General features: G+C 41.3%; 1 protein-coding gene across 1 annotated transcript in view; it reads right to left on the reverse strand.

Annotated features, from left to right (window-relative positions):
- Positions 1 to 23,684, reverse strand: part of IQCH (IQ motif containing H) — a 213,425-nt gene that overhangs the window by 48,506 nt on the left and 141,235 nt on the right. Inside the window, exons 14-16 of the mRNA XM_030875171.2 lie at positions 20,593 to 20,784; positions 6,368 to 6,488; positions 2,143 to 2,429 (exon numbers count right to left, since the gene is read on the reverse strand). Coding sequence (XP_030731031.1) covers positions 2,143 to 2,429; positions 6,368 to 6,488; positions 20,593 to 20,784 — 600 coding nt within the window. The remainder of the gene's footprint in view (positions 1 to 2,142; positions 2,430 to 6,367; positions 6,489 to 20,592; positions 20,785 to 23,684) is intronic.

The following is a 23,684-nucleotide window of genomic DNA, read 5'->3' on the forward strand; positions in this document are numbered from 1 at the left end:
AGAACTGCAAAACTGAGAATAAGGAATACAAAACAACTAAAGTCTATTTACAATGTTGGATGGCCAGAGGGTATCAGGAGAGGGCAGGCAGGAGGTTATTCCATCCTTTAGACAGAGTTGTGGTCACACAACACTAATACAAGAACATTTTGAACATTTTGAACATTTTGAAAAATAAGTCTCATGAAGTAGTAGTGAATTTAAACATTGTAATTTCTGGGACAAAAGAGATTAAAAATTATTTATCTATAATTATTATACATCAGAGGCACACATGTACACATGAAGAATCTCGTGGATGAAATATTGAATAAGTAAAAGCATGTTGTAGAATAATAATACATAGGATGTTATGATCTATAAAAAGTTTTAAAAGAAACAAAATTAAACCACATATTAAATATATAAATCCATTACACCTGTAATCTGCCTTCACTGATCAAAGTCATTTTAATTGTTGCTATAAAAAAGTGCATGTCCTCCAAGCTGCACTTAGCCTAAACGATGTTTGCCTGAGATGTTTCCCAGAAACTTGGAGTCAGCTGTGTCTAGTTCAAGCTGAGCTGGTTAAGACTGGATAGGACCACTGACCCTCCAACTGGGCATGTGCGAGTGTCAGCTCAGTGACATTTTGACATCAGAAGGCCGAAAACTCCACCCTCAGATCATGCCAATTGCCTCAATTTTTTAACACGCCTCCCATGAAGAAGCCCATAGCTTAGTAGTAACTCCTGTGCGAGTTGACAATTCCCTCACCTTTCTCTTATTTCCAATCACCTGTCCCATCACTCCCCAAGCCTACGACCACCTTGCTCCTTTATCCCATAAATCTCTCATGCCCCTTGAGGCAGATTTGAGACTTGTTCTCCTTTCTCCTTGCTTGGCTGCCTTGTGAATAAACCCTTTCTTTGCTGCAAACGTCAGCATTTCAGTGTTTTGGCTTGCTGCATGTCAGGCAAATGAACATGGTTGAGTAACACATTCACATGCAGTAAAAGCATAAAGGTATGAAAAGGAATAAAAGTCCTAATTGCAAGATGGTGGATACCTCTGGGAGGAGAAAGGGCCATGCAAGGGGGATCGGCAAGGAGTACACAGGACTGGAGGTGGTCTTGGTTCATTACATTAGTATTTAGACCTTTTTATATTTATGAAATATTTCCCAATACACTTTTTTTAAGAAGAAAAAATTGACGACCTAAGTTGCTGGTGAACTACTGATAAGAAAAGGAACAGAAACAAGAACTCTTACCTCCTTTTTAATGATTAACTTTCTATTTAAGAACAGATTCTAGAAAGGTTCACTCCCTGGATGGCATAAAGCAGTCTCACAATAAGATACAGGCAGAGCATTAATGGGCAAACTGAGACCCCATTGGAATGAGTTGCAGTCATTTAAACTCCAGCTGTACCGAATGAGAAGACCCTGGTGTATCGGCAGAACCAGCCTGAAACTAGCCCTATACTGTTTCTAACAAGAAACTGAGTTGTTTTTCACAGACAACAGAACAAAACCACAAGTCATGCAGCCAAAGTATGCACCGAGGAGAAAATTTTGACCTCAGACAACACCCGAAAGCAAAGTCTCTCTTCCCATGAAACCAAAGGACCTGGACATGACTGGAACCTGAATGCCAGAGCCCTTACAGAAGCGAGGGGTCTGCTGTCCCTGAAGAGCCGGTGCTAAAGCCCCCTTTATCACACCTCACCATAAACGGCCAAATTCCAACGCCCTTCAGTGAAAACCTGCCCTGCATACCAACCCTCTTCCCCTAACTCGTAAAAGCTTGACCAAACCCCAGATCAGGGAGCCACAGCTTTGAGCCTTGCCTCCTGTCTCCTTGCCAGCTGACCTCGCAATGAAGCCTTTTCTTTTCTCAAAAGCTGGTGCCATGGTACCGTATTGGCTGCTGCACCCATCGGGCAGCAAGCCCTTTGCTTGGTAACACTGGTCCTGTATTTACAGACATAAAGCATGGTCTCACCCAAATTGCCATGGACCATGTAAACGCTGAATTTACAGTCAGCTCATCAGAAGAGCAGTGAATCTTAGAAGCTCCCTCACGGTCCCTGTTGCATAGGCATGGACGGTGTGGAGTCTTTACATATTTCAGTATTTCATACGGCATCAAGTCGACTTACCTGCTGCTCCATGGTCCTTGGATCAATAAAAGTCACCAGGTTGATGGAAAAGTAACCAATCACATGTTTCATTTTACAAGCATTTCCAATTTGAAGGCACAAAGAACTGAGAACTTGGGGATCCAATGAGGTCTGAGGCATAGTGGTCCCAGAGGAGATGAGGGGGCCTTCGGCATGAAACTGGTCCCCTGTTGACAGTATCCTGATTCCCCCATTGGGTTCTATCAGCATGTCCACTGTCAGGTTGGTGACGCTCTCTGAAGGTGGGTATGCTTCGATCACGCCTCCTGGGGGGAAAAGCATGGGTAGGTGAAAGGACGAGCTCACGTGGACAGTGCCCATTAGAGCAAGAGGAAAGAGCCCAGTCTTTGGCAGAGGGACTCAGGCTCAGAGCCTGCATCTGCCATGTCTTGTGAGACTTTGGGCAAGTGGTTTCAATTCTCTGAACTTCCTTTCCCTCATTTTTAAAATGGGCATAATAAGACCTACCTCAGCAGACTGTTGTGAATCTTCGTGATACTGTGTCTATAGTATTTAGCCCAATACTTGGTGTATAGTAGGACTCAATGAATGGTAGTTGTTGTGTTTTTTTTTTTTTGCTGTACGTGGGCCTGTCACTGTTGTGGCCTCTCCCGTTGCGGAGCACAGGCTCCGGACGCGCAGGCTCAGCGGCCATGGCTCACGGGCGCAGCTGCTCCGCGGCATGTGGGATCTTCCCGGACCGGGGCATGAACCCATGTCCCCCGCATCGGCAGGCGGACTCTCAACCACTGCGCCAGCAGGGAAGCCCTGAATGGTAGTTTTGATCGTAACTAGGAAGACACTGTAAAGATCATCAAGCCTATGCCCATTCAGTACATGAACAATGAACCTGAGGACTATAGCAAATCCCTCAGGGGGAATTAACTGCCCACAGTCCACAGTTTGTACCTTGATGACCACTGTGCTTTCTGTTCAACTTCACTGCTTTTTGAAATTTTGACAGGTTAGGGCTTTTATCAGGCATAAGAGAACGCTGACCATTATGTCAGCCAAAGGACTTCTATATATAGCTGGTTGTTTTAAAATATAGAGCCAGGAGATGCTGCCATTCTTGAAGATCAGGCAAGCTTGCTCCGTGCTGATAATGGGAGCTTCATAATTTATCTTGTTTTACCTTTTGCTCTGAATAACAAAAATCATAGAGGCAAATTTGATGTTCATAGCAACAAATTAGCCATGGATAAATTTGTGGCCCAGCTCATTGGTGTCCACGAAATTCACATGGCCCTATTTTCTATTTTTAGGCCTAGCTTGTAAATCTTACTGTATATATCCCTTTTATAGAAAAAACTTTAAATATTATTTGTGAAGAATCAGATAACATAATTTAAAAGTAAAAACAATTAAGTGTTCCTAGACAAGGCAGCCTCTGAAGCCTGACAGTATTAAGATAAACTTGGCCTGTATTTCAGGAATTTGCGGGGAGGTGACCTCTGCTCACAGGCTTTGAACAGCATAGATGGTTAAATCCTGAAATTTTAACAATTCTCAAATGCAGCCATCTGTTACTTTATACAAAAGGCACTTTCTTTAAATGTCTATAAATGTGGTTGGAGCTGGTCCTAAAGAAAACTGAGTTTCAGAAGGAAAACTGATTTATCTTTTTGGTTGGTTTGAGATGTGCTTTTCTTTAAATGAGGTTCCTAGTGTGTGCTGTACCCAAATACCGGTTGCCGGGGATTTAGCAAGGTAAAGGTAACAAAACAGCAATGACACAATGCACAAGAAAAAGCAAAAAAACCTATTGAGTCTCTGATTCAGAAAACTTTGTGGCTTTAGCTATCACCTACATTTTGAAAGATGGTGCTTCAGTGAAAACACATTGTCCTTTACAGTTACAAGATTATTTTACTTCAAAGTAGCTTATTTGTATTGTCTTCTCAGCAATAGAACCATGGTTTTTTCACCGTTAATTTTTTTCCTTTCGAAGCAATTAATTCCTCTTCTAAAAATGTATTGGCTTTGATATAATCCTATGACAATGTAGAAATCAAATCTATAGCACACTTTGTGACCATAAGCACACTTCAGAGAGTAGAAATGAAATGAAACAGGCAATAGGGGAAGATGGCAGGAGATGGTGGCCTAAGGGTCAGGAAACCTGGGGGAAGGCCTCTCTCAGTCAGTGAGCATTTTATGCAGGGCCTGCTGTACGCACTGGGCTCAGAGCCCGCAGAGGTTTGAAAACACATGACTTACCAGTACTGGATTTTTGAGACACGCTAAAATTGTAGGATCTTAACTGTGTTCCCATTCACCACGAATTTGTTGTGTGATTTTGCCCTAGTCACTTCCTAGCTTTAAGCCTCTTTCTTTTTCTATAAAATTGGCTCAATAAAGCTTGTTCTGCCTCCCATAAATAAGCACTGTGATTACAACACGACTGAGAGAGAGGAAGAGAGGATAGAGATGAAGGAGGTTGAGGCAAAGCCTAAGCTTGTGGTTATACAGCTCAGGTGAGACAGTGGCTGGGAATACCCTTTCTAATCTACAAAGCTCCCATGAAAATAATAGATTAGAGGAAGGTTTGCAGACTGACCTTATAAGATCTGGAAACTTCCTAACATCCTGCCCTGTATGGACCTGAGATCTTCATGGTCTTCCCCTCCTAACTTAAAAAAATCCTTTATTCTTAACCATTTTTTATTACATGTACCTTATTTTCTTCCATTAATGCATGGGGTTGACTCTTTTACCTTTACTTTTCTGGCAGTGGGTGCATGTGGAAATTTGTAGAATCACAGAAATTTAGATTTGAGAAGACATTAGAGATTGTGCATTATAACTGCCCCCCACCCCGCGCTTCTCCCTGCACCAGTGAAGAATCCTTTTTCAGCATTCTTGTTAGATGGTGGGCCATCCGACGCCTTGCTTAAATAATTCATTAACAGAGTGTTTACTATGCCCTTCCCCCCCACTCTGCCTTGCAGTATATTCCAACGCCCAACAGATCTGTCATTTCCCATGCGATCTCATACCTTGAGCTAGGAGGTATTCCTTGGTAAATATACCCATTGGCTCTGGCCAAGACTCCTGGGGCAGCACAGGGGTAGCCTTTTATTGGCTCTGCTACGTAATCACAGAGTGATTCGGGGTGAGTTACTTAATCTTTTGTACCTCAGTTTCCTCCTCTATAAAGCAGGGGTGATAATGCTACCCACCTCATAGGCCTGTTGGGAGGATCAAAGAAATTAATACAGGTGTACTTAGAATAGAGTCTAGCACATAGTAAGCACAGGCTGTGCTTGTTATGTCATCTTCACTGTGCTATTCTCACCACTGGGTTGTTGCTGCTGCTGTTGTTAGCATCTGATATAATATTATTATAACACTATTATATATTCATGTTAATATATTATCATCGTTTGACAGTGGTAAAGAGTGGAAAGATATCTTCTGTGGTCTGTATCCTAGCCTTCTCTTATAACTCATGTGGGTACGCATATAGGAATATCTGCCTTACACTGTAACCTTCTGGAGAGTGAGGGGCAGTGTGTGGCCGTGCCTCGGTGTAGCACTCCCACAGGACCTCTCCAACTGGGGATAAGCAGCATTCGCTCCATTCATTCCCTCATCCACTGACCTCCTAATGTCATTGGAAAATTGAGGAGACGTCAAGAGGAGGAGGATGAAAGAAACAGAGACTGACTTTGCTCCAGGACTGTAGAGGATCTTATTTACAAAGTCCACCTTCAGAACTGGAAGTGAGACCATTTCTGCTCTCCTACAAAATGGAAGGAGAAACTAACATTTCTTAAAGACTTTATTTTGAGTCAGGCTCCACGGAAGGAACTTTCATATCTGTATTTCATTGAATCCTCCCAAAAACCCTGTGAAGTAGGTGAGGAAACTGGGCCCCTGAGGGTTTAAGAACCTACCTCAAGGTCAAGGATGAGATCCAAGCCCAGGTCATCTGATTCCAAAGCCTAGTTCTCAGGAGAAGTCAGAATCTTGAGCTATGCATGGCACGCTTGGTATGCTCAGTTCCTGCTTACTTAAGAGGCTGAGTGCAAGATAAATATTTAGGCAAAGCTTAAAAGAGAAAGAAAGTCTGCTTGTAGGAGCACTTTTCTAAACCAACACAAGAGTTGCAAGGTATTCAAGTTGGCCCCAGGTTGACTCAAAACTAGAATTCAAGGTTGTGCAGACTAATCCTCAATAGAAGCTTTACAGTCTTATTTACCTTGACTGAGAAATGTTTGGAGGAATTTCCTCCATGTCGGGAACCGTTTCTCATTGACTGGCTGTGCGTGCTGTGCTAAAACGCCCGCCAGCTCCTCGGAGATCTTCACCAAAGCTGGCTCCTGCAGAAACAAATTAAATAGAACCACAAGCAATTTTACTACAGAAATGAAAACTGCTTGTGGAGTGATTAAAAACCAGGCCTCCAACAGGCAAAAAAAATGTGGTTACTGTTTACCCAGAGTCAGAAAGCCATTTTGAAAATATTCTCTATTTTTCCAGCCATTTCAGTTTTCATATTTCAAAGTGACTTGGCCCCTAAATATTGCTGCTAATCGTGCCTGTTGTCTCCAAAAGGCAGCCTTCTGTCTGGGCATCAGGTAACCCCGGTTTCAGACCCACAGCAGCCTGACCAATGGCATGTCCTCGGGCACTGTGCCTCCCTACTCTGGGCCTTAGTTTCCCATTGTGTAAAAGGTGGGGTTCACTACCTTCTCCCTAAGGTCCTTCAGACTGGAATTTTTTTTTCATTAAAAAAGATTTTATTGATGTATAGTTGACTTACAATGTGTTAATTTCTTCTGTAGAGCAAAGTGACTCAGTTATACATGTATTTATATTCTTTTCCATTATGGTTTGTCACAGGATATTGAATATAGTTCCCTGTGCTCTACAGTAGGACCTTGTTTCCTATATATAATAGTTTGCCTCTGCTCCTCCTAAATTCCCATTCCTTCCCTTCCCTACCCACCCTCCCTCTTGGCAACCCAGATGGGAATGTTTTTTATACTGTGACCCTAACAGAGCTAATCTTGGGAGAGATCGTGGAGTTGGCAGGGTCTTTCTTGGGTACCTTCATCTCTTTAAGCCGTGCCCATTCCCCCTGGTTGGGGGGTCTCCATGTAACTCTGGTATCAAAGCCTTAAACCACGGCTGACCCTGTAGAGGTGGGATTTTAGGAGGGGGCAGGTTGGAAGAGTGAGATGGGGAGGGGGGCTGGCTTCAGTCACCTGATGTGCCCCACTAGGTCATAGCCTCATCTGCCTGGATATGAGGCTGGCCCCATGTCATTGTACAACAACCCCAAACTACAGAGCATCCTGTCAAAGTGAAAACAGTAGGAAACCCTCTGATGAATAAGAAACCTGGCTTTTTGACATAAAAAGACTCGGTTTGTTGGGACATTTTGGTTTTGTTTTTTTTTTGGAAAGCCTTAGACTATCTAAAATTTTTTAGATAGAAGCCACCTCTTCAGATATTTTTCCTCTCAGAAGAAGAGCAGGGCACTAGACACAAAACATTTGATGGGCAGGATTCATATTCAAAATATAGGACATGACGAGAAAAACTCAGGCTTGCTTTGGGTTGCTGGGGAACTTTCTAATCTTTGAGTGAACATCAGTATTTGGAAGAATCAGAAAAGAATCCGCTTTGGCGAGTGGGGCAGGAAGGAATCTTAGAAATCATCTGTACAGCTATTTATTTTCAATTTCCCTGCCTTTAAAAAGTGATTGTCCTCCCCCCTCCCCCAGCTCCTTGGAACATCTGATTCATTCTGGGTCCCGTACCCTCTGAAAATCTACAATAGAAGACAAATAAATATCTGAGAGTACACTCTAGGCAGGTCCCAGTCACCTGAATAATTTCTGAAATATCCAGAAAATCCTGGTGGTAGAGTCTCATTAGTTAGCTTAGTAAGTGCTTGACGTACAAAACAAAAATGCCATGAGGAAGGGAGAGTGCCGCTGCCCACCCTCGTTCAGGGTGGCTCTCTGCACAGTTGGGGGTCGTGAAGAAGGGCTGGGGAAGCCAGCTTACACAAGGAGCCTCTACCTTGGGAGTTAATAGGCAGGGAAGTTGCTGTCAAAGCCCGAGCACTTTGTATCCTGCACAGTTTACATCTTCTCTGCTCTTTACTGTACATTACCTCATCTCCCCAAGGCCCTGCATCTAAACCAGAAACAAGCACACAAAACACGCAGTTCCAACAACCTGGACCCCCCTTCTTGGTTCCTTCTTTGAGCACTGTCCTCCACACCCATCTTTCTTTTTGTTTTACACTTGTTTCAGTTAAAACCATCCTACTCTATCGAAAGAGACCAATTGTCTATGATTCATGCAGTGCCCCAAAGCTGGGACGATGAAGCACGTCTGTAGGTTCCCACCCTGCTTGGGAAACTAAATGTCAAGGAAGGAACCCATGCAGGGCAGGCCCTCTACCAGGACAGTGGAGACTTCCTTTTTGTTCTGCCCTGATTAAAGGGCCCTTTCTGCCCTGTTTCTGAAAGGTGTTGAACCATCTATCCAGTGATCTGCTATCACATCAAGTCAGTTCAAGAGAAGTAATTCATTTATTCATTCATTCATGCAGAAAATGACAGGTACTTAGAGTAGTCAGAATCACTGAGACAGACAGTGGAATGGTAGTTGTCGGGGGAGGGGAATGGGGAGTTAGTGTTTGATGGGTACAGGGTTTCAGTTTTATAAGATGAAAAGAGTTATGGAGATGGACGGTGGTGATGGTTGCACAACATTATGAATGTATTTAATACCTTTGAACTGTAGACTTAAAAATGGTTAAGATGGTAAATTTTATGTTATGGGTATTTTACCACAATAAAAAAAAATCGAGGAAAATAATTACAGAATGTCAGGCCTAACTGAAATAAGGAGAAAGAGTGTTTATGTGTTGGGGTGCGGGGAGACTAGAGATGGAGGTGAGTTAATGAAGGAGTGTGTGAAAGCTTTGCCACCTAAGTCTTGAGACTAGATCTCTATCTGTTTAGGATTAAGTCAAAACTCCTCAGTACGACACACAAAGGCCCTCTGTGACCTGGCCTCTGATTGCTAATGTAGCCTCACTTCTCTCCTTTCTGGCTTTCAGTCTTGCCCCAAACTGCCCTGGTTCAATGTCTTTCCTCTGCCTTCCTTCCCCCGCTTCCTCACCTAGCTGACTGCTCCTCACCCCCTCTGAGTTAGTTCCAGTCATCCCTCCCCCAGGAAGCCTTCTCTGCCATCCCTGTGGGGTATCCTTTCCCCATGCTCTCCAGCCCCCCGGGGGCTCCTTAATGGCGTGGTCAGTGGCTTTGAGGTCAGGCTCCCCAGCGCTCAGCACAGGGAACACTCAATATTTGTGGACTGAGTCGTGGCGGTGATAAACACAGGGACCCAGCCCCGAAGAGCTGAAGTTACAGAATAAGGGAAAATGTGAAACCTTGCAACAGGCTCCCTCCTTGCTGCCCAGGGACCACCTTGGGGGATGACTACTTAAGAAGCACCAATGCTTCCTGGGTGGATTTTATGAGATTCCCGGCCTCTGAGGGGCACTGGAAAGATAAATAAGGTGACATTTATGAAGTGTCACCTCTGATGCAACATGCTATGTGAAGGCCAATAATTAACTTGTGAGGCTGTAGCTTGCAAGAGGCATCTGGACACTGTGTCAGGCTGCCCTCACTGCCTCTGCTTACAGAGCCAGCCATTCTGCCTTGATCTACAGCGTTTGTGCTGCGTACAAAGCCATAGCAAGGGGGTAAATTTCCTAGAGGAAAGTCTGCTGTGGAAATTGTGTCCCATCATGAGAAGTACAGGGCCGAAGGCACTTGCAGGGTGACATTCGATAGGGGATGCTGGGGCACACAGAGGCAGCTTGGGGCCACGAGGAACTCTCTAAGAAAAAGATACACAGGGAAATAATGGGGTGGGAGGTATTAACTGTTCAATTTATTTCTTTATTTTGAAAGCATCTGATAGGAAATAGAAGGATTATACTAAGAATGGCCTTAGTTCCAATGAAGAGACATCAGATGCAAGTTCTCAGCTTGGGGGGAGTTTCTGTTCTCTAGTGTTTATCATTTTGCATAGTTCAAACACAGTTACCACAACTTTAAGGGCAGTTGCTGATAACGGAAGATCTGTAGCTATTGGGGCTTATTCTGTTCAGAGTAAGCTTAAGTACACATTGATGCACACGGACACAGATGTACAAAACCGTGCCACACAAACCCCCAAATTCATGTGAATCATCAGAACCGTATTCATAAAATACTTCCTCTTGTCACAGCAGGCTCACATTCATTATCTCCTTTGGTCCTGACACCAACACTCTGAGGTGGGCCAGCACAGGATTATTTCCCCTGCTCTACAAATGGCAAGTAGAGGCCCCTGGAGGGAGGAGGCTTGTGTAAGATCACTGGCTGAGTTGTCAGATTCTGTTATTGGGTGATTTTCAACACGTGTCTGAAGACAGAAAACAGCGGAGTTGGGGGAACCATTGCTAGTTTGCCTTCTTCCCCACTGCTTTTCACCCTTGCAAAGTGTGTGTGTGTGTGTGTGTGTGTGTGTGTGTGTGTGTGTGTAGAATATCTGTTACAAGCCAGCAACCGGGGCACAGATTCTCTATCTTACATACTTATGAAATGAGTAGTTCAATGAGGCACATCAAGGTGATAGACTACTACTGGTTAGTGTTTCAGAGAGTTTTATCATCCACATGGAGCAGATCGTTTAGGGCTAACAACTCTGGAGGTATGGAAAGGAAAGCTTAGACCTCATGGGTGATAAACAAATGTTAGAAAAATACCCTTCACTTCTTGAAAAAAATCAGTTCCAGATCTTCATTCCATTATGATTGCACTGGCTCTGGCAATGCACATTAGCTGCTGGCCTTTGTGGAGCTAATGGCTCTAGAGCAATTCCCATCCAGGAGGAACCTGAGCCGCACCTGTGCCACTGCGTAGCCTTGTCACCCAGTATCCATATTTACCCCTCAGAGTGCATCAGTGATAGTCATGACCTTGGAGTGTTCCAAGATAACCGCAGGGCCTCCATCAGCCTGACCAGTGCATCCTAGAGATTCTTGTCTATCAAGCATGGACTTTGCCTCTCAGCTCTCTCTCTTTTTTCTATCAAGAAAGTATAAATTTGAAGGAAGAGATATTTGACTGAAAGAAATTCAGGATATCTCAGGGGAAGCTGCTAGCATATCCAATTTAATATTGCCCTCAATGACTAAAGCGACTTCAAGCTCCAGAGAGGTAACTTTCCCAAGTAAATTCTAAGTGTGTGTGTGTGTGTGTGTGAGTATGAGTGTGTGTTTGTGTGTGTGTGTGTGTGTGTGTGCGCGTGTGTGTGTTGGGGAGGATGAGCAAGGAGGAAGAAAGAATACAAATTAGATGCTCTAAATATCAACCTCACCAATACTCCTTTTATTTCAGAAGCTTCTTTGCTGGATCGGCAGTGGTGAATTAAGTAAAGTAACTTCTCGGCTAATCACCTCCAGTCTCTCACATCAGACATTGGTGTTGTTCAAAAGAGAAACCAAGGGACCTACCTAGATGATTCTGCTTTATAGAGTCTTCTGATATCCCTAAATGGAGGAATAGGGACAAAAGGGCAAGACAATCACTTGAAAAACTAAGCAAGAATGTCAGTGTTGAAAGAGGCCATGTGGAACATCTAAGACAAATGCCTCGTGTAACAGAAGAGGGGATGGCGCTTCTACACTCATACAGCGAGACCACAGGAGCTCTCTGGCTGCCTCTGGTTCTGGGGTGAGTGGTTTCCACCACCCCTGCTGCCTCTTTCAAAGGGAAAGTGTGGGTTCCATGAAAGGTGCTCAGGATTTGAAAGGCTAGCGGCACAGAGATGGAGAGAAGGGAGGGATTCCTAATTTGAGGATGAATTTAGGAAGGTTACTTTGCTTGCACAGGACACTTTTTACCACTATAGTTATTTTTTAGGTAAAACAATAGCTCTCTCTTGTTGAAAGCTTACCATGTGGTAGGTCTGTGCCAGGGATTTTATATTTATTATCTCAAAGCCAGTCTCTGAAGTAGTAATTATCATCTCCATTCCATGTCACACACCCATGAAGTAGCAAACTGGGATTCAAATCTAGTTGCTACCAGTATGCCATAGTGTGATGAGATCTGGGTCTGTAACTGCCATCAGTGGGCATTGATGGTCCATCTGGGTCAGATTTAGATCATCCACATGTGATGCTAAGTCTGTGCTGTCAAATTTATGACAAATGGTAGAATGGACATCTGTTGTTGTCTGCCTAGCATCTTTGTCCCCTCGTTCCAGGTAATGATATACCCAACTTCCTTTCAGCAACTGTCCCTACCCCATTCTTAGCTATGCGAGAATTGAGAGTGACTCCACGCTCAGCTCCAGGGATGGGCCCCTGGTTAGCAAAGCCATACCCTGGCCACAGTGATTGGTTCAGGAGGGGCACATGACCCAATTAGGCTAATCAAGTGTTAGGAAACACTTGCTGGGGCCTTCTGAGAAAGAAGCTTTTATGCTCTTCTGAGAATGCTGCCTGGTGAGATGTTCTCTCTTCCTATTACCTTGACCAGGGACAAGCTCTAGGAGCTACTTGACTAAGGACAAGCTCCAGGAGCCACTGGCAGCCATCTAGCGACCCTGGGGACAGCCAGCCTTAGGATGGAGCAGACATTATGCACAGTACGGAGGAGTGATGGAAAGTAACTGGGTCCTTAGTGATACTGAGCCACTGGATTAAGCCTTGTCTGATGCCAGAGCCAATCTCTGGATTTTCAGTTTTCAATTGATAATAATAAATTCTGCTTATTTTTTATGTTTATTTTTAAAAATTCTCTTTATTTTTAAAGTCATTTTGAGTTGGACTTTGTGTTATTGAATATTAAACATTTTAAACTGATACAAAGGGGTGGGCCAAACCGTGTATCCACAGTCCATGCTGGATGCTTAAGCCAGCAAAGGCTCTGATCACTCTATGCATTGGCTACTCTCATTCTGCAGTCAGTAGTGAGGTTTTCACTCATTCCTTTCCATTAAAATCATTAGCAATCGTCCCTCTTTAGAGTGCAAAAATAGGCTGAGAGGATGAAGAAAAAATGAAAATGTCTCCAGCAAGTCATAAACTACTCTCCACACCTACTTAAAGTTTAAGGACTACCTTAATACTCCATGTTTAATTGTTAATTGAGAGTTGAAAAATCAAAAATGCCAACTTTGCCTTCGATGAGATGGCAAATTATGCTGCCGTAGAAGGTAACATAATGTAAAACAGCCAACATTACCAAGGCACACAAATGCTTTTGGTATGTAAAATTGCTTTGTAAAATATTTGCTCCATCTGCTGAAAGCGGCAAAGACAATTTTCCCTTGATAGCTAATGGCCCATCTTGGCTGTGTGGCAAGTGATTCGCTGCGGTGGTGGCTCTCATTAAACAGAATGGTGAAAATGTGGTATATAATTCCATACTTATGTAGCATTATCCACGCGCTGCTTCTCGAGAAGTCTGTCCCTCATTATCCAGGCCTCCACCTTGCACCAGCGTGCAGGCCTAGCAGTTGATTTGACTCGAGAAGCGTTTTGTCCAACTGAGGCACATATGTTGCGCCTCCATTCCAAAGCTCAGCACAACTGCTTCGCCCCGACCAGAAACGCTAGAGAGGTTCATTCCCTTTCAGCTTTCCAGCTCTTCAACTGCTGTTTCTTTTTTCCCCTCTCCACAGGGGGCCATGATTTTCTTTCTAGGCTCACCCTGTCGGCGCTGCATGCTGGGGATTTCAATAGATAAAGATTAAGCATTTCTTGAAATTCTAACTTGAACTTTGCACAGACACAAAAGCAGGAAAAACTTTTCCTGTGGGCCAAAGCGGCCACCATAAAAGCCGGACAGGCACTGCCCTTGGTTCATGGTGTATGTGGTCGTCTGTGATCGCTCTCTTTAAAGGAGTTGTTTACACTATTCTCTGAATTACTTCAACATCTGCTAAAAGAACAATTAAAAATAAATAATCTAGGGTGGTTTAAAAAAAGAAGAATATGTTCATGTTTTGGGAATGATATTAAAAAGTAGTTACAGCAGCAAGTGGTAGATTTTTTTAAAGATATTTTTAATGTTGGATAATGGGTTTAAAGGCAATTATATTAAATATGAGTGACATCAAGTAAAAACATGTGACTGTTTTAAAGATTACACGGTATTTTAAAGCAGAAACCACGCAGTTTAAAAATCAACCATAAATGGTAGTGGCCATAATTATTATTATTGACAATAGGTTTCTTTCTTTCCAGTTAGAGAAATATCGCTGGTTGAGAATACTGCATATGCTGAAAAAGCTCTTTAGTTGAAAATTAAAAGCAAAAGAAAACACATGTGCCCTTTGGACTTGATTTTTCATTCAAGTAGTGGGGAGTGGGGTGAATTTGTCGACTGAAATGGGAGACTATCAGGAGGATTTATATTTTAATTTTATACAAAATAAATGGGCAAGCATCTGCCTTTCTTAATCGGAGTCTGTACCTTCTTTGATATTTCCACGTGTACAGAGGTATATACTGGAGGCAGACGTGATAGCATTATATATTTAGTATTGTTGTTTTTTCTACAGACCATGCTTATTAAAATACCAGGGTAGTAAATCGGTGAATTCCAAAAGTGAGGATTTTTTGTTTGCTCTGGCACAATTATACGAAAGTCTGGGTCTTCTCAAGGGCATCCCTCTCTCACCGAGGGGCATGGAGGACAGACGACCAGAAGCAAATGGCGCAGTGGCCGGCAGAGGAGAGTAAAACCCACTCTGAATCTGTTCCAAATATCCGTGCCTGCTCCGTGGCTTGAAGCAGATATTTCCAAAAGAACTCCAATGAGGACTTCCTGTATGTGAAAACATAACCAGTTCTTGTTCCTCTCATCTTTTGCTTTATTCCTTCCTTCCACGCTGTTATCGCGAAAACTGGTAGTTAAATTCAATTGATTCAAAATATTCCGGATCCATATGGCCGCCAACCCTGGAGCTGAGGCGATAGCGCCTCACTGCTGTTCTCAAGCATTTGCCTCTCCCCTAGTCCCCAGATGGTGGGAGTAACATTTAAACCTCCTTTTCTCTGCCTTGTACAATAGACCTTGGCACCATTTCAACTGTTTACTCCGGTAATTAACAGCTCTGATACCACAACAATTACAACTCCTATACTCTCACCACAATAATGCTATGAATTAGTGAGAGCTAATGGCTGGAAGGTAGAGGGTTTCCAGACTGTGAGATCTGTGCATTTTTAGAATAAAATAAAAGGTACAAACAGCATGCTTGCAGTAGACAATGATTACCTAGTAATTAGTTTACACAAAGCTTCCTATTTAATGGCAAAACGCTGTAATTAACGTGTGACAGAAAATCAAAGGGTACTTTGTAAGCATATGAAAAATTAACACTGCAGGCCCATAGCTTTATGTACTGATTAGAAGCATATTAAATCAATAGGACACACAAACCAACAGCTTGTATAGCTGATTATTATAGGTCCTCAGAAGGGGGACCCAGCTTTCATTTAACTTGGGGAGGCAATTTTCCTTCTCCTATCATCTTCCTCAGGCACAGAGAAGCACCTCACACCCAACCCTGGCAGCTTCATGAAAACAGCCATTGAACTGGAAGAAAACATTCTAAGTCATTTTCAGAGATAAGGAAAAATATGTAAATGACTAAGACTTTCCAATGATTGCGGTGACGTGCTGCTACACTAATTAGAAAAGACATCAACTGGAACCGGAAAATGAAGCAACCGGGTCTCAATCTTGTGGTCAGAAAAATGTCTACTTTATCAGGTCAATGCCTCTTTATACAACATGTAGGAAGTTTAAATAACTGGAGTTATTTTCTGTTTTCAAATTATAAGAAACCAGGCTGCTTTCATGGTTTATTCTTTTAAAGGCATTATCTGGGTAAATCATTGGGCAGGCACAACTTGGTCAACATTCTGTATCCACAACAGCCACAATCCTATGTAATGATAATTGATGCATAGAACAATGTTCTGGAAGCCTACAAGATGCTACAGGACCTTCTGAATCACCATAAAAAGATTAAATTGTATGTACTTGTTCAATATTACCTACAATTTAACTGTAATGCAATTTTATGGTAATATTAATAACAAGTAGCATTTCTTGAAGTCTTATGTGCTAAGTACATCGGTAGCCAACCCACAAAGGTTATCTCATTTAATTCTCACTACCTCCCCAGGAGACAGTTACTAATATTACTTCTCTTTACAGTTGAAGCGATAGAGACCTGGAGAGCTGAAGTGACTTGCCCATGGTTCCCCCCGAGTAACCTCTGTGCGCCTAGGCTATGGAACCCACGAAGCCAGGCCACCTCCTACTTATCCTGAATGTTCAATTATTCATACTAGCCTATTCCAGACCTCATTTTGCTTCAGAGGAAGTTTACATGTCAACCTGGAACAGGAGACTAAAAGCAAACAAACAAAATATGTGGTTGCTTATCCAAAAAACAGGGTTTTAAAAACTCACTATATTTTTAATGCTGTGTCTGATTGTGAAGATAGGCTACTTACTCTAAGCTCTGTGAGAATTTACAGGTTCACTAAAATGATCTTGCTAGTGTACTAAGTTGAGAAAGGCATTGAAAATGTGTCACCTCCATGAACGATCAAAGGGTGATATCTAAAACTCACTCTCCTCACCCATGCACATAAGTAGGTACGTGAGGCAGTTAGGTTGCAAAGCCGAATCCTACAGAACCCCCAACAGGGCCTCTTCTCTGAAACTATGAGGTGTGTGTACCGATGACCCTCTTACATCTCAGCCTGCTGGCAGCAGGACAGCAGCTCTCCTTTCAGACAGGAAAGGGAAGAAATTTGAGAGCAATAGCTGTGGGACGTTTGTGTTTCCCGCAAGTCTCTGTAGAAAGCAGACAATCTGCCACAAGGGCAGCAGGCCACAACGGCAGGGACCTGAGGGAGAACACTACTCTAAGGCTTTCAAACAACGGGTCTTTTCTAAATGGATTCAGCTCAGTGTGGCAACGGCACGGGGCCAGGAGGAGTGGATGTGTGTTCCAAACTAGGTGCGGATCACTTATTAGCTGTGTGAACTTGGGCAAGTCACTGCACTTCCCAAGCATCAATTTCTCCATCGGTAAACAGAGTGCCAGTACCTTCCGTATCAAAGTGGTGTGGAAGTAAATGAGTAAACACTTCCGTTTTTTTCTGAGATTGAATGAGTCAATTCACATAAAGTACTGAAATGCCAGGACTCCCATGGATACCAAAATCCAAGAATCCTCAAGTCCCATGTATAAAATGGCATTGCACAGTTACCCTCCGTATCTGTGGGTTCCACGTCAACCAACCATGGATCAAATATGCAATGGTACAATTCTATTATTAAGAAATATGGAGAAATGTCAAGACCTTATAGTGTATTCATGGGTCTACAAAATGCTAAATCTCACGTCTAGGCCAGTATTCTGGCAACTACTCTTCCAAAGCAGTGTCACCAGGCCTCACTACCACCAAGCCCATCTTCTAGGAGCGAGGGAGGGAAATTTTACCCTTTAAAAAAAGAAAGAAAGAAAAAGGCACAAGAAGGACTAGTACCACAACAAATGTCTACTTGGGTCTCCCTACACTGTCTTAGGTGAGAGTATCCAGGAAGGTTTTTCCCCTACAGGTGTGTCTTTGCTTAAGCCTTTATTCCTACTAAATGAAATCCCCCCGACTGGGGAGTGGGGTCTTTGGAGCATGCACACATGTGTAGATTCATTGAACCTTAACAAGCATTGAGTACTTAAGTGAGTGAGTTTACTGGAACCTGTTGGCGGACGTAGGTTTTGTTAGCTGGTAGGATGAAGAGAGTAAGGTTGGTACCAAGCCATCATGAAAAAAATGAGAGTTGTGCTGTTTTCATTGTGGCCATCACGTAACATTCTGCTTTTCCTAAAATCACCTACAGGTCAACACTGATTTTTTAAATGTGACTTCAATGTTTTAGCATTTGTTGATTCCATGACTTTGTTTCAAGTCTCAACTGCAACCAAATAACTCTCGTTCTCAATTAGGTAGAAAAAAAGATGATCTTTATATTAGATCCTTGAGTCTACACTGAATCATGCCTACCTCTAAAACCAATATTTACATAAGATGCAAGAGCCTCTCAAAACAGTTCTAACTCCCATAAACAGCACTGTTTTTAATCTGTTGCCTACAACATACCAATGAGAAAAATCATGGTATCGTGTCATAAACTGCTATGCAAATGATGCTATTTGTAAGTACGAACATAGTTTAGTGCTTACAGTCATATTCTCATTTCTAATAATTCTCCCAGAATGGAGTCTTTCTCTGGACTCTTAGCCTGCAGGATAGTCTTTCATCAAGAAGCTGAAATTTTTAATAACCTGCCAGCATATGTTTTGTATGTGCCAGGCTAGGCTTGATGACACAACATCTTCATTATCAAAAGAAACAGGTCTACAAACTGTAATAGGACATTAAAACATGCCTGTGCTCATAAAGTAATGTTTTAATGTCTAAATGTGCACCATTATGACGGTCTTCTGGGACAAAAGATAATTCTAATCCTAAATTTTCAATAGCTACACTCAGTGGAAATTGCGGTTCACTTCCACTCTGAATGCAATTTCACTTTGAAGGCAAAAGAATGTCAAAAGTCTCCTACAAAAAAAAAAAAAAAAAAAAGCTCTTCAGAACTACTTTATTTTTTATTTTTATTTTTGGCTTCTAACCAAGCCTGGCCAAGCACAGGTCTCAGAGTGTAAAAAGATTTCATAATAATGATTTTTCCCTTGTTAAGTTAAAAAAAAGATTTAGACAGATTATTAATTATTCAAAAGTGTCACATTTGACAACAATAATGCCAAATGTATTTGGTGACAATTTAAAACGGTATTGTTTAAAATAATTGAAATTAAATAATATATATTCAGGTTTCTAAATGCAATTCAGCCAAATGCTAATATTTTAAATATTTTTAAAACTTAAAGTCAAACATTTCAAATTTATCATAGTCTAGTGTCAGGAGAATTTTATGAAAATTGGTTTGAAATATTGAGACAGCAAATACTTTGTACATTAACATTTCAGTCTTTTAGATTAAAAAAGTCATACTTTTCATGGTTTAATCGCAACAGTTTTGCTTAAAAATTTTTTTTATATAAGATGAAACAAAATCTAGTCCAAGGAGAACACAAGAGAAACCTCTATGGGCCTCAAAATTAAATACATTTTCCCTGTTTTATTTTTTTCTAGAAGAGTAATTCATTTTGGTATCCTTTAAATAATATGTAAAAAGCTGGCCATGACAAGTACTGCATTTAGTCCATTCACTGATGGAGGGGGAGGAAAAGCCCGGAATAGATTATGAGGAGAACAGTAACATTTGTAAAAGGGAACTCTCCCTTCTGACTATTCTCTAGATGTATTCGTCATTTCACTTTCACAAGAATAATGGGGTTCTCTCTTGTGTGCCCCTCCCTTTCTATCACTTGTGTCTTGATTCATATACTCGTATAGTGGGATGCTCAAAGCAGATGCAAATCACTGCAGAGCCCACTAATACAGACATCGGTGGGGAAGGAATCAGTTAAGGGAATCTGCGTCTGAATTTTCCTCATCAGTTATGCTTTCACCAGTAGCTCAGCCAAAACAGAGATTGGGATTAAGAGAAGCCAGGCAAGTCGAGGTCTCTGGATACAAAATGATGCAACTTTTAGAATGGTGGGGTAATTCATATATGAGGCCATATAAAACTAATTATTAAGCAAGTTTGAAACAGACTAAGAAGTTGTACAATTCATCCTTCCATCAATATGTGTGGAAAAATCTGTACACGTCACTCATATGCTAAGAGTTTTTACCTATTCAGTTCTTGCCGGGAGATTTTCTTGCTGGAATGTATTATTTTCTCAACATCTCACAGGCACCAGCAGTTACATAAATTTCCTTGAATTGTCTTCAAAAACATATGACTGCTGACAGAATGCTATTATACATTAGCTTCCAGGTGACAAGCATTCACTAATAGAATTTCTCTCTCATAATAAAATACAACTAGCTTAATAACACTTGTTAGAAGCATCTGATCAAGACCCACTTACAGCAAATGGTTAGATTTGTAATGTTATTTGAATATGGTAAAAAGATTACTTCCTAATTATCATAATCAATTTGAGGACTTTTAGGGCTCCAAGAAGGAACATTTAAAATAACCTAATCAACCTCATTCAATTTGTATATAAGAACTAAGGCCAAAGAAAGTAAAAAACTTGCCTAAGGTCTCACTGCTGGTAGGTAACGCAGCTGAGTCTAGAAGAAAGTGCCTTATCTTCTAGCAGAGCCTTTTGCTTTATCTCCTATCTGTTCACAGACACTTCGGGTTTAAGTTACCATCGAACACTCACTTGTGCCCATTTCTTGCTCCAGTCTTCACGGCCGTATCTGTGACTCTCCTTTAGGACCCACTTGTAGCACTTTAGGTGGGATGGAATGTCACAAAATGCAGTCCCATTTCCTCCAAACTCATAGTCCATTTTAAAGAGCCAGCGTTGGATTTCCAGGTGATCAATGACCAGCTGACTCACCTGTTCTATTATCTGTGGGGCCAAAGACACAGCAACATTTAGTTTCCTGGATTCCTTCTTATTGTGTTAACTTAGTTGTGGTACTTCTCATGTGTCTTTATTTCAAACAGTCTGTTCATTCGGTTTTCTTCTAGTTATTAAGACAGAAGAAGTTTTATGTGATACATGTATGTGTGTGTATATATATGTATATGGTATGAAGAAACCACTCACCAGTGGGACTAAAGACATGTTTAAAAGTATAATCTTATTTATGAGAAATTATGAAATTATCATTTGCTGGCTTTTAAAGGCAAAAGGAAAAAACCTGTGAATATCTGTAATTGAATCTTGATACTGTTTTCTTCCTTTTTCAGGAAATTATGTGTTTACTTATCCTTCAATTTGTTTTTTATAGTTTCAAGGTTGTAAAAAGTTATAGTCTCGAAAACTTTAACTGTTTGGAGCTTTGCTGAGCTTTTAAATGTTCTTGTCTATAAAGCATTTAATTTTTTCCTCGTTAGTGTATGTGAAATACATACATTTGGCCGGTCAGTTGACAAAGTGTATGATGTGTATTGTAGGTACAAGACAGATAAAGGAGATAAAACACTCATGAAAGCAACTTTCTTGGAATACACACCTATCCTACATCTTATTTGAAACTATTCCCTCAAGAACTGGGCTCAGTCACATGAATGTTTCAGGGATAGAAGTTCAAGCTCTAATATCATAGTAATAATAATGATGATAATATCTAACATCATTGAACTCTCAGTAGGATCTAGGCCTTTGGCTAAGCTCTTTACATGAGTTTCCTTTTCTTTCTCTCTCTCTTTTTTTTTTTTTGGCTATGCCACGTGTCTTGTAGGATGTGGGATCTTAGTTCCCTGATCAGGGATTGAACCCGGACTCTTGGCAGTGAGAGCATGGAGTCCTAACCAGTGGACCTCCAGGGAATTCCAAGTTTTTTCACATAACACTCATAAAAACCTATGAGGTAGGCATCATTATTAATTCCGCTTTATGTATAAATAACTGAGACTCAGCTAATTTAAATAACTTGCCCATGATCACACAGCATTGAGTGGCAGAGCAGAGACTCCACCCAGGCTGCTCTGAGTCCAATACCTAAGCCCATTTCTTCTCCACTGTGCTGCCCATCTCAACCTGCAGAGAGGTGGAGGAGAAGGGTGAGGTGGAGAAGGAAGTGAGGAGCAAGAGAAGCAACTTTCCAAACAGTCAACAAGCCATTTGGGATAAGTTTGAATCAGACAAAAAGTCTATAGCAAGATTACTTAATTATAAGTAATACTGTTCTAGTAGAGCCTTGGTGAAAAATAACTCATTAGATCACAAAATGATTTTTTTGTTTGGTCTTCTCATCTGACTTTCCAGTCTATACTGCACAGAAAAAACAATACCAAGCGTTCTCTCTCCTGAGCCTGCCCCATGTTGTTCTTGGCCATGGTCTGTGCTTAAGGAGGCCTCTGCAGCACTATTCTCTTCACCTTTGATAAGTTTTTGTTCACCAAGTGGATTTTTTAAAACTAAAGAGTGTGAAAGAACTCGAGATTATAGTTCTGTTGAAATATGGAGCTGGAAGATTAAAATTATTTTGATTAAAGGCACAATCTGTTCTCTTGAGTTGTGTCTTTCCAGCAAATCTTCCTGGGGATGTTACACTATGCAGCAGTGTAGAAGTGATACCAAAACAGGTATACTTGGGATCCCTGGAAGCCCCATGCAACCATGGGGTATTCAATTAGGGTGAAAATGAAATTGTCTTAGCTCCCTAATTATCAAGTAGTGTCTGGATAATTTGGGTGTTTAAATGACAAGTACTCTGGTCTACACACCATATGGCTTTGAGCATAGCCTAGGAAGGTTTTTTAAATGTGCCTTCCGAGGTTACATCCCTTCTTTCTCTACTGTTGTGTCGAGAAGATAGATTCTATTTGTTGTATTATGGTCATACATTGCAGAAGTAGAAATGGTCTTTGGACTGTTAATATCCAATAAAATTCTTTTGCCAATGTAAGGAAAGTTGTTCTAGCACAGCCTTTTTCATTGTATGTTTGGATGTATGTATATTTGGAAGTTTCAACTCCTAACAGAATTATTATCTGTTTCTTCTAAATCCTATTGTTTGTTGCTTCTGAGAATCCTATAAATGGGTGCCTGTTGATGAATCCCATACAGTAATGAAAAAGATCAATAGTATTGTAAAGACTGCACCACTGGAAAGAATTATGCGCTATCTTTAAGTGAAAATTGAACAGTGCTTTAAAATAGCATCACCATTTTTGATTATTTAACCAAAGCTGTCAATATTTCATATGGAACACATGCCAGAAAGAGAACTTGCATGGTTACTTTATGGAACAAAACAGGAAATGCTCACTGTGCTCAAGTTGGATTTTTTAAATAAATTACTTAATCATAAACCAATGACTTTATGCTATTGCCAAACATTTATCATTTTCTATTTGAATCTCTCTGTTCAAAAGATGTAATATATTTTTTAATTGGCATACGTTTTATACTGGTGTAGGGCAGAAGTAGAAAAATGTCTACTGCTGAAATCCAACTGATAACCAGGAATATTTATTAACCTAAATTAAGAAATCACAGCTTTCTTTCACCAGCTTTAAGTTTATGATGCACATCGGTAAGAAGTCAGTGTTATTGATTCATTACCATCTGCAAATTCAAAACGCTGACGTGTTCAGATAGGCACTATGTGGAAAAATCTCAGTGGAGTACTTCAATTCTTGTTGACCTTAGAGATACATTTTCCAAACAGATAGCATGGACCTTAGTTATAACTTAGTTTATTGTGATACAATTTGCACATGCCATAGGTGAAATGACATCCTTCAAATCCAATTTGTCTATGAGGAGAGGTTTTTATCCTACTTCTGAATATCAGT

Source organism: Globicephala melas, chromosome 2 (assembly GCF_963455315.2).
Source record: "Globicephala melas chromosome 2, mGloMel1.2, whole genome shotgun sequence".
In the NCBI taxonomy this organism is placed as follows: Eukaryota; Metazoa; Chordata; class Mammalia; order Artiodactyla; family Delphinidae; genus Globicephala; species Globicephala melas.